This window comes from Amblyomma americanum, chromosome 6 (genome assembly GCF_052857255.1).
Source record: "Amblyomma americanum isolate KBUSLIRL-KWMA chromosome 6, ASM5285725v1, whole genome shotgun sequence".
In the NCBI taxonomy this organism is placed as follows: Eukaryota; Metazoa; Arthropoda; class Arachnida; order Ixodida; family Ixodidae; genus Amblyomma; species Amblyomma americanum.
In genome coordinates this window covers 45,514,676-45,526,923 of record NC_135502.1, presented here as the reverse complement: position 1 = coordinate 45,526,923, position 12,248 = coordinate 45,514,676, and the positions used below count along the sequence as shown (strand labels likewise).

Genomic DNA, 12,248 nt, shown 5'->3' with positions numbered 1-12,248 from the left:
CTTAACGTTAAACCTATCATTTTTCTTTCCATAACTCGCTGCATTGTCCTTAACTTGAGCTGAACCCTTTTCGTTAGCCTCCACGTTTCTGCCCCATAGTGAGTACCGATAAGATACAATAACACTGTAGAATATAACTGGATAAATGCCAACCATTAAATATGTTATTAATGTTAAGGGTAGAGCGACCACAAGTATATTGCAGTAGCGGTTTTGAAGTGTGCACGGTAGAGCACAACAGTAACTTGATTTGTGTTTGTGCCTCTCAGATAGTTGTTGCAGATTTCATTACTTCTCTGTTTGACTCAAGCTTACGAAGAGGCAACTCTGTTAACGTAGAGACTTTACACAGCTATTCAGTGCCCATTTGGAGATAATTACTGGTAAAACATCGTGCTGCACTGTTGATATCGAAGCAGATAATCGCGAGATTACAAAGAACGCAGACTGGTCGTCCGCTTTGACGGGGTAGGCAGAAATTATGGAAGAAATAAACGAAGCTAGGGCTTATTTCAACTGGGCACAGCTTGATCTGCCCTCCTTTTTTTTTGAGTAGCGTTCCAATCATGCCTTTAATCTTTCCTTTGACGACACAGCACAAAACAAGCGACGCTACAAGTGAAGCGAGGCGAGCGCAAGCGGGGGACACCGATGAACGCTCTGCGTCGAGTGTGATCTGGGTGCACATGCACCAGGAAGACTGGGCACAATATATCGATGCGCCTCCTCGAAGCCTCGTCGTCCAGATGACGATTATCCGTCCCCGCAAAGTGCGCACTATGAATATGTATGCTTGTAGGGAAAGCCCCGGTGCGTGTGCACTTGAACGTAGAGAGGGCAGCGGGAGAGAGAGATGAACGCGGTGATGCGCTTTTTTTTCGCAAGGAACACCTTGCGAAAGACCTTGGCGGAGGCAAGTCGTCATCGCGACGCGGCGAGGTAAAAAATCGAAGGGATCACCTCGGCCACCGACGGGATTCGCGCGTTTTTGCCTTTAGTTTTCTTTTCGTTCAGAGGAGGTAAATGAGAAGACGCCTGACGTCTGCTGCTGCATTCTTTCATGACGATGACGAAGTGCAGATCTTTCTTTTCTTCCCCGTTTCGAAGTAATAAAGCGCGCGCGTAAATGTCTGCACTCTTCGTGACGTAGGGTGCTTGCGTGAAAGGGAATTTAATTTCAGCAATATTTTCTGCGAGGAAACCAAGACGCGGCAGTGACGTCAGTGGGTCATCTATGCCACTTCGGTGTTTAAATAGCGCTGAAAAGATGGCGCGGAAACTGGTTGCAGTATCCTCCGTGCTGCGCCTGTTTGACATTGTGTACTAAGGCAAGATCAACCACGTAGGGTTATACAGCGGTGCTGTCTCTCGCAAGAGTTGGAATTTATGCATCGCGTATTAGTTATGCATAATTTATGCATTAAAAAAGAGAGAAAAGCAAGCACGTGCCGTGGTTTTCTTTTTCTCTTTTTTCCTATTTCTAACGCTGTGGATGGAGTTATGCTCCAAGATATGTATACAGATTTGCATTGCAGCGTTCTATATTCCAAAATTTTTTCTTCATAGTACCCATCATTCTTGGCTGCTATAGAGTAGATAACCTCTAATACACAATTAAACGACATTCGTTTGTTGTTCCGTGAGCAGCATTGTGAACACTGGCTTCAGTGAGCTTCAGTGAGTCATCTCTGATATGCATACGCGCTGACCATGGTTTTTATCCCAAAAATACTCTGTTTCCAACAGCACAGCCATCGTTAGCTGCATCAGCACTACGCTACCTGACGAACATAACCAGTCGGTTCTCTAGAATTGTCGAGACTGACACGAGCATGACAACAATCCTTCTAAGCAGCCACTTGGAACAGCGGCCTCTGTGATATTGTCAGTTGAGAAAGCTGCACGCGAGGTCCTGTCACCACTACTCTCACAAAAGAATGCCAGTGGCTTCCAGCGTGGAGGTAGCCTGGAACTTGGAGCGAAGTGGGAAATCTCAACAGCGCGACTTTTCCAAAACTGTGTTCCTCCCTTATGCTAGCCGTCCCCGATATTTCAGTTGGTAGAGCGACTGATCCGGTGACGCGGTGGTCCAGGGTTTGAACCGCGGAACAGGAGGAATTTTTCTTCAACTACGAAATTTCTGTGAAAAACTGTAAGGCTTTCCTTTGTAGCTGTATGGCTGCGCCTGGGTGGATGCTAACGAATTACTCCTTTATTACAAATCGACTCCACTTTGGCGGATTCCCCTAAACAATGGACCAAAGAGCCACTTGTGGCAGCAAGCCGCGGTCATTTAGTCGAACGGCATGCTTAATATTTTCTTAGGAAAGTTTTATAGGTACCGAGCACAGATGCGGTGTCTATAACTGCGCATGCAACACTAATTTTCCCTGTGCCCACGCATATCCATGGCACTGCAACAGATGTCATCATGTAACCGGCTGGTTCTTGGCTCATGTCGAACTTACAGACATGTTTACTCCACGTCGTCTTTCACTCTTTTGGCTGCTTTTAGTGCTCTAGTGGGGAGCTTCACCGTTGACGATACGGCAGGCAGAGATGACTTCGTCGGTCGCGTCTCCTGTTCTTTTTTTCATTTTTTGGAGGTCCTCAATTTCTCTTTCTTGCTTCGTCTTCCGCAACGTGTTTACCACCACGCGACGTGCCCGGCTAATTTGAAGAGCAGCAGAAAGGTGCTCTAAGTCCGCCGCTTTAGCAACAAACTGCTGGCACGTGTAATCAATTTGCAGGCGCTGAGTCGGAGCTTGGAAACAATAGCAGAAAATCACCTTGGCTGGTTTCCACGGCCTAACAGGCGGGTTCCGATTACGAGGAGTCAGCGCTTCCCAGGACGAGTCTTGCGAGCTAGGAGACACACTTAAGGTGCGGAGGCATAAATCAGCGAATGCTAATTTTTGAAAAAGCTGCTTTGAAAGCCTATTGCTGAGCAATCAGGAATAGGCGAGTAGTGGGCGAGGAGCAAGAGAGGGTTGAAGTGAAATGGACGGTCTCCACGTCGCCTCTTGATCCCACCAGATACCGAAGATGATGCCTGTCGTATGTGCGATTTAACGCCCGGAGGCTGCACGAGGGATATGAAATACAGTGCTGTGAATGCTCTGGATTAATGTAGAACCCATGGAGCCCTTTCAGGTACACTGACATCGCAGAGCGCATGAAAATTCTTGCAATTCTGCTTCATAGAAATCCTGTTGGACCCCTAGGAGAAGCGCAGGAGTCCTCCCTAGTGTACATGATAATTTTAGTTGAATTTTCGTTTTTATACAAACGCAAAGCCTTTACAAGTTATTCATTAGATCATGCACATTGTTAACCGGCGCTAATTAAGGATATTTCAGAACCCCCAGACTTTTGCGCTCTCATTTCGGCAAGGAAGGTGCAATGGAAGATGAATTCAACAAGGAAAGCCTAAAATCAGCCAGAATGACAAACGGCTGTCCTCGTTTTTAAAAGGTAGCAACCGCCAGAATGCGTTCGAGTGAAGGCGTGTCAATAAAGTTGGATACGTAGTAAGGAGCTTGGGAGCAGACTATTCCAAAACTGCCACTGCTGATACTGTGTAGCGTATGTTCTCACTGTTCAATACCCAGCAGTTTGTGGTTAACCCTTTCAGGAACCGCTCACTTTTCCGATTCAGAACAAACATTTTTCTGCTTAAATAGTATATCCCACTCAAAGACAATGCATTCGTTTTCCAATGCGAAAAACAACGGCTAATTTCTCACAGGCAATTAAATCATATCGTACGAAGTGTCCCAATCGTTGAAATTTGCAACATTGAAATGCCAGGATTACAATATAAACACCCCAGGCATCGTGGGATCACTTCTGCTTCGAAGGCGCACAAAACGGTAGAAATTGATGGGAAAATTTTGTGTTATTAAAATGGGGACAAAATATCTCCGCCTAAAAATGGCATTGGGTGTGGTGTCAAGCTCATTGTTTTGTCAAATGTTATTTATTGCTTTGGCTGGTTGCAATAAAAAGCCGCCCATTTGCGATATGAACGAAATTCGCCTGAACGAAATGTATATTAGTGCTGGCAGTCACACACTCTAAGAAAAAAACAGGAAGTTCGGTTCCTAAACAATCGTATATAAAGCGTCTTAAAGGGTTAAGGGGTCACACGTGTGGCACTAAATTTCCTGTCAAGCTTAGGTTGTACGTTTGCAGCCTTTCTTATTGCAGATAGGCAGTTCTGAATTGTTCTCGTCGTAGTGTGCTGAACATATCCAGCATGAGTTGGAAAGCAGGGAAAACATTATAAAAAGAATAAAGAATGACTCGCAAAGTTGGCAGCGTCACTACCGAGAGGAACTGTCTTCAATCTACACCTACCTATTATTATAACGTGCGAGCACGAACGCAATCTGCAGTTGCCCAGTTTACTTTTAACTGTCATCTTGAAGTCTTGGAAGAGCGTTATTGCTGATCGCGATACATCACCAGTTTCTCTTTCTAATGGGCACGCAAGTACGGTGAATCGAGGAGTTTTGCTGAGCGTTTTCGTGACCAGGTGACATATGCTGTCCAATATACCGCGTAAGCGCGCGAGCTTAAAAATCGCTGCATTGTCACCTGTAATGCTGACTCTATCCTCTGATGTCATTGCGTTGCGTGTATCGCCTGATAGTCTTAACATGGCTTCCTCATACTACGTTGTACAATAAAAAGAACTGCGCTTTAAAACCTATCAAGCATCTGACATTTAACTGTCAGATATGTAAAAGCGTTAAAACGGCCTCAAACCAAAACGAAGTTGGTTGTGCTTGGCTGAAGGACCGACTTCGATCGGCACAGCTCGAAGATTTCGGAGGTTCGTTGCATTCGGCACCTTTTCCATTATGCTGCCTTGAAGAAAACACATTCATGCCGCTGGAACGTGTCTATGGCTGAAGCGTCAACGTCACAAAAGGTCATCAGCGAAGAAATAAAAAGGAATCTGCAAACACTGCTCAAAAACGCAGCTTTTCTATTTCCGCAGTGCATTCGCAGCCAACGTAGCCAGCGGCACGCCGTGCCGGGCGATTGTAGCGAACGGGAGTGACGGAACCTGTTTTAATGCCTGTGATATGTTCGCACCACAGTGAGGCGCGATTATCTGGTCATTTACACCTGACGTCCATAATGCACAGCTTATTTTAACTCTCTGCTTGTCAATTCTGCTGCAGCATCAACCCTGGTCCAAGTAGATATTGTGTGCGTACTCAGCCCGTCATCCCATCTGAAACACTGAGAGACAGCTAGCTGCGCGAACTTACTGGAAGCAAGAACTCTTCAATGTCCTGCACCATCAAGAAGACTAAGCTACGGTAGGTCAGGAACAGCGCTGTGAGACTTCCAGCAATGAACAAAAGTTGCCACAGGCTTGCTCTCGAGCCATGTCTGAAAGCACTCCATTAATTCCATATCTTCTTTTTTATTCGAGATGATTTGCATTAGGTATAATGAGAAATGGATAGGGGAGGGTGAGCATAAATTGTGTACTCACAGCTATACGTATTCAGATCTTTAGCAGTATCGTAGATAAGGCTTAATATTTTAATTCTTAAGCAAATTAGCATCGCACTGCGAGGGCACTATAGATGCCATGAACGTTTAGCACACTCGAGGTCGACGCTATAGGTGAATTCGACAAATTAATCTAGGAATAAAATAACTTCCTGTTGGGCGAGCTGGTGGCTGCTGATTGTAAATAATTACAGGTGCCAAAAAAAAAAAACAAACACACACTAGAGAAGACAACGGGACAGGGGTGCCACTCACAACTGCTTTAATTTGCAGGACAGGTGAATATATGGCCTGAGTCTCAGCACACGCAAAGAACACATCCATGCATCAGGTGCGACATGATAACGAACGCTCAAAAAATTTTTTTCTCACCCTTATAAAATGTTATCTAAGGCTAAGGAAAAGTTTTTTTTAGCGTTGTTTATCATGTCGCACTTGATGTGTGGATGCGTTCTTTGCGCGTGCCCCGACTCAGGCCATATTTTTGCCTCTTTCTTGCAAATTAAAGCTATTGTCAGTGGCGCTGTGCCCAGCTGTCTTCTGTTTTGTGTGTGCGTGTGTGTTTTGGCGCCTTTAATTATTTTCAATTATTTCAGGAAACATACCGACGGATAACTTACCCGTATGTACCAGAATTATTTTGTTTTAGCATTTTAGGCACTGAAAGCAAACAAAGGAGGCGGGGGGGGGGGGGGAGGCACGGTGCAGGGAGACAAATGGCGCTGCCAGTCGCGAGCGCGGCGTGGCTTGTTAAGATTCGTGAGAGGAGAAGCGCAGATTCCTTATCGGTCACTGGCAGTGCGCGGAATCCCGCAAAAACTGGAAATACCCCGCTTTTCTTCTTTAGATTCGGAAGGCAAGGTCTTTGACCCCTGAGCTAAAGTACATGATATATGGGGGGATTTTACGCCTCATAAGAGCTGACTGAGTTCGATGGAAACCGTGTTTCAAGAGTCAGCTCCCAAGCAGCAGAGGTCATCTGCCCAATATTGCAACAGGATGGCCCCATCCTGGTCTTTTGTAGGGCCGGCCTTTGCCAATACGGTTCCAATGTTGGGCCAATTGCTTGTGCTGTCTGGGAGGCCTAAGTGAGACCCTAAGGTTTGTTTCCGTTTGCCAGGACTTCACAAAAAGATGCGGCACCGCTTCACTGAGGTACTCTGCTTATAAGCAGAAGATCGCATGTTGGATTGTTCGTAAAGGAGGAGGGAGGCAGTACATGTAAAAGAAGGGTGCCAGGAAGGGTTAGAAGTGGAAAATGGTTCCGATGTCTTCCTTTGGGAGATCTAGAAGAGTCCGCCAGCGCCAGCCTCTTACAACAGATTAATTCGATAAAAAATGTACCTGATGTTCTCGGTATTAATTCTTCGCCGGCTTTGAGACCTGTGGCAAATAGCCAGTGATCGAAATGGTGTGTTTTCGGGTAAAGGGCTTCGTGCCAGTCCTCAGCCAGGAGCGTGGGCTTAAAAATGCTTCAGCCAACTTTAAAAAGCAATTGCTTTCATGTAAAGACAATTTTTTGCTTTCCTATTTTTTATTATTTCAAAATTAAAGCTGCCAATGCTGTTGCCTCCTTTTTTTTACCATAAAAAAAACGATGTTTCTTTCATGCAGGTAAATTTGAACAGCAAATTAAAACCTAATATTGAGAGGAATAAATTTACAGCTGCTGCAGATCTCAACAAAAGCCTGCGGAACGTTGTACATTGCGCAGATATCAAGGAAAAATACTGGTATTCCGTGTTTAGCTCCTGAAAAACGCTTGCTGTTAGTAATAACAGCTGAGAAAATTTGTTAAAAAGAAAAAGCATTAATTTCTCAAAGCGAGCTTTCGTTGCATCGCTTGCAGCGACACAACTAGTGGGATCTGCAACAAATAGAAGCAAAAGGCGAATTCTAATTGCAATAGTGCTTGTTGGCAAGCGCTCAGCTGGCAACAAAGTACGTCGGAACCAACAAAAGTTCCAATCTTTCTTGATGCCTGACAGACTCTCTTATTCCGGCACCATCGTGCGCCATGTTGGCAGCAAGAAACCGCCCGTCAAGCTGCATACATTCTCTTTCCTCAACGTCGGAATGAGAAAACAACAGCTCCGAGACTGCGGGAAGTTCGGTGCAACAGTGGAAAGGCCGCAGCGGACGCGGCCTTGCTGCTTAACAATATTTTCTTTTTTAACCTGACTAAAACTCAACTTTCCAGAAAAAGAGCGGAAGCTAATTCGCTATGCATATATGTTTTCCTTCAGGCAGAGCACAGAATATGACTCCATGCATCTTACGATGACTTTCTTTGGCGCCGCAGCAAATTCAGATGTGGGAAACTACACCATCTCTGCTACGCTGCCTGACCACGCCTTGAATCGATCAGCTTCGAGGAAGGAAGTTTGACTCACGCGAACTGAACGCTGTAACTGACGGGATGATTTCTCTTGAAAAACCTGTTCTCTCTTCGTTGTGTGGATATGTTAGTAAACTGCCATTGCTCTCGGCTGGAAAGGCCGATCTCGTGACAGGCTGATCAGCAGACCTCGACTATACCGGGTGGCGATACCTGGAAAGCGCTATGCTTCCAGCGTTTATGCGGGGAGAGGGAAAGAAAAATGTCGCTTCGAAGCTCTGGACGCATCCCAAATTCTTTGTTAGGTAGATTACAGACGTCCGTGTACTCGATCACAGGTCTCCATCGTTCTTGAAAGCTAGCATAGTGAGTGCGAGTGTCAAACTGTATGTGCTTTTTTTACTCCGGACATGGTGATTGCGCAAATTTATTTCTGCGGTGTCTATTAAGATTACCTGGTGCTTCATCCCAATCGATATATTTAGAAGGGGGGGGGGGGGGGCGATGGCGCACATTGGGCAGGTCATGAAAGGAAAATGTGTTCCTGCCGAGGACGTGTGCCATTTAGGTGCTCATAAACAGGAGGAGAACGTACAGGGGCGATGGAAAGGAACGCGAACAGGGCGGAGCCTATGTGCTCCACTGTTCGCATTTCTTTTCATCACGTTTTTACTTTGGTAGTTGTAAAAAGGCTCTAGAGTCGTCCGTGGCGCATTCCAGAACGACTCTGCCGCCTTTTTTTTCACCGCCTAGGTAAAAGCGGGATTAAAAGAAATTCCAACAGCGGAGCACCTAGGCTGTTCGCGTTCCTTTCCATCGCGATAGTACATACTAAGGCGAACTCTTCGAGAATAAAAACAAAGTTTTTTAGATATAATTGCAGGAGACAACACTTTACTTACTTTCACAGTTAGTAATATTACGTGCCAACTTCATCCATTCAGGCGCAGAAAGGAAAAAGAACCGTCCTTTGAATTGTGGTCACGTGACGTGACGTGAGAAAAATGTGCGGAAGTAGAAGTCAAAGTTCCTTATTCATTCCCGGTTTCCTCAAAATGTATACGGTTAAGTGTAACTAATATTTCGTACATAAGGCGGCGGTGAGCAACCCATCTGATCCTGCCTTGTTTGTATGATTAAAATTGTAACTGTGCCTAGTATAGTTACATCTGTAACCATCGCTGGCAAATCTTGCGAAGCTGTCCTGAACCCCTTTAGGGAATGCATATAGGCTTCTGAAGTGAGAATCGCATGTCACACAGGCGTGCTTCTGTACGAACCCTACGTTATAGTGAGAAAAGTTGCTCTCATATTTTCTTCGACGCTTTGTGAAAATTGTGTTTTATGAAATTGTGCAGCCTACTCACTTAAGGGAAATATATTCTACTCCTCGCTACCAGGTAAGATTTGCGTAAAAGTAAATATCAGGATATTTGTCCTAGCAAACCCTCAAAATTCATCAGTTGAAAAGAAAACCTGTTGGGCTCCTGTGGGTGAAGGAGAAAAATTGGCATTGACGGAATGCGCAGCCTTCCTTTGTCTATCACATCACTGCTAAATCCCACAACAGTATACGTATGGACAACACCTACGGGTCGCTTTTGTACGGCGCATTAAATGATAGTCACTCATCTCACGCCTACGGCACTAGGCGCGCGAGGAGTGAGCTTAGATGGTTGTACGTAACTTTGCTTTCGACGCAGTGCGGCTTTTTGCGGTACCACCACAGAACAAAGGACACAGACATACATAGAGCGAAGCTGATACCTCTTTGCTTAGACACGACGGTTTCCGTTTTTTATACTGAAAGACTCGGGGAAAATGATTAGGACCAAATCAACGATAAAAGAAATACCAAAATCCAGAAGATGAAGAACGAAAGCATAATACCCGAAGAAAGACGCCATGCTTCAGCAGATTCACAGGGGCAGCTTCAGCATGTCCAGTTTGCTGTCTGTTAGTGACAATGAAACACTGCACACACATGTCGCGGTTAGAAGCCTCTCACGATCAGACCTGCCAAAGCCAAGACGTGTGAGCAATGTTTCATTGTCGGTGTCAGAGAATGAACTGGACATGTTGAAGTGCGGGATCTTGCTTGGTGTACAGTGCTTTCATTCTTGACCTTTTGCTCTTTCTTTTTTCTCATAGCTTTCGTTCTATTCTCTTTGCGCGTGCATTGCTCTGCATAAAAATTGAAAACCGCCATGACTAAGTTAAGAGTTGTTAGTTTCACGCTCTCTGTGTCAGTTTCGTTATTCTGTGGCAGTGCTACAAAAGGGTACAGCGCGTTATACGCAAAACTCATAATAAAATTAAGCAAAATCACATTCGCAACAGTTTGAAAAAAAAATGAATTCGGTTGTGTAAGCATTCGCAAATCTTGTTCATAACATTTTCCTGCAGCCCACTCAGAACGAAACTAGTAGTGCAGCCACGCTGGAGGGAAGTTATCGAACGCTTTCTTGGAGTCCTGCAAGACACAGCCAGACTGAACACAATCGTGAAAAAAAATGTTGAATTCAAAGTGTTGGGTTTCAAGTGCTTCTGGTTCGAAAACGATATTACTTTGTGCAAAGTGGTGACTGCGCTCCGGGTATTAGTGCTCAGTAGTTTTTCAACTTACCCTTATGACAAAAATTGGCCAGTTGTTCCCCGTATTATTCTGTGGGTAACTTTTGTCAACTGCAACTACGTAAGTACATTTCCATTTCAACTCCACGATTTCCTAAACAAAATTACTTGCTTATTGGTTACAAGCTAACGAGATAAATACAACACACACACAACTGGTGTCAAATTTCTAATAAACTTCATGTGATGAATATATATTTTGTATTCTTGGAAAACTTTTCAAACCACTCACCTTTACCGTCCTTTACTGTGAAGCTCAAATTTTTCCACTCTATTTTGATGTTCTCGAAGTTTCGACTGCCACTCGCCCTGCTGTCTATGGAGCTTGCTATCGACCTCTGGTCGTCCACAGTTACTGCACAGAACGAAAAGAAAAGGCTATGATCACGTGTTTTCTGCTTCACCAAAAGCGTTATGTCGTAAAGATTGTACCTAATCAAAACATAGAAATTTAAACAAATAGTCTTACCGTGACATTCAAAAGGGAATGCCTTTAGTTAGTAAACACTGGTTCTCTCTTGAAGGAATAAATGTTAAACGTTAAAAAAAAGGAACCTTATAGCCGTCCCAAAAAGTCAGCCTGGCCGATGCGCTGGATTGGTGTTCCAGGAGGAAAGTGTAAATTATAGTGTAAATAACTGGTACACACAGCTACCCTGCGGACCATAAAGAATGAAGTTGCCCTTTTTTATTGAGACCTTTATCCTGAATAGAGAATATGCATATTTCCATCACACCTTGCGTCAATGCGGCAGTATTACGTTTACAGGTTTACGCTCGAAGCCACAGTCGTGTGTTACACTTATAACCTAAACGATTTTAGCCTGGGTGGCCTGAAAGCGGTCGAGATGAAACGAGGCTAGGTAAAAATTAGATGCACGCGCTAAGAGGCAAGCCGCGCAGGGTCATTACCCATATGAAAAAGGTATTTAAGGTAGCCGGGGAGTTGTGCACAGATCTATGCCGTAGCAGAAATAATCAGTGTGGTAATGACGCAGGCAGCGGCGGAGAGGAAGTAGACGTCCCGCCGCTAACGAAAGAGGAAGTAAAGAAAGCCTTAGAAGCAAAGCAAAGAGGGCGAGCGGCTGTTAAGTATCAGGTAACGGCAGATCTGTTGAAGGATGGTGGGGAGAGTGTGCTAGGAAAACTTGCCAGCCTGTAACCGTAATGCATTATGACCTCGAGCGTACCGGAATCTTGGAAGAACGCTAACATTACCTTAATCCATAAAAAAGGGGGCGTCAAAGGGGACGTCAAGATAAAGGAAATCCTTGCCGCACGTCGATATATAATAATTCGTTTTTTCCGCGTGCTATCTGTCAGTGGATTCGTCTGCGTCCAGATGTCATTGAAACTGCTGATCTTGGAAGGTTTTCCGATGCACCTAGTCAATATAGCACAACTTTGCTCAACCCAATTGTGAGTTTTCTTGTGTCCACTTCGCTGTTTGCTTGTGTTCTTTCTTTTCTTACAACTTTGATACAATGAACTGCTTGTCCATTTTACCATACCCGCCCCCCACTCTCCTATTCTAATGCCCACCAGGGCGATATAGGGCGATATACAGGTGCTTGAATAAATAAATAAATACATAAATAAATAAATAAATGAAAAATAAATAAATTAAACTGCCGATCGATCAGCGTACTGTCCATTGCCTACAAGGTAATCGCTAATAGAATCAGTGCAGCGTTACACTTCAATCAACTAAGTACCAGGCTGACTTTCGTGAAGCTACTCGACA

The 12,248-nt window shown here is 44.6% G+C and overlaps 1 protein-coding gene across 1 annotated transcript in view; it reads right to left on the bottom strand.

Annotated features, from left to right (window-relative positions):
- Window positions 1–12,248, bottom strand: part of LOC144136740 (ATP-binding cassette sub-family G member 1-like) — a 60,590-nt gene that overhangs the window by 25,960 nt on the left and 22,382 nt on the right. Inside the window, exon 2 of the mRNA XM_077669316.1 lies at window positions 10,737–10,859. Coding sequence (XP_077525442.1) covers window positions 10,737–10,859 — 123 coding nt within the window. The remainder of the gene's footprint in view (window positions 1–10,736; window positions 10,860–12,248) is intronic.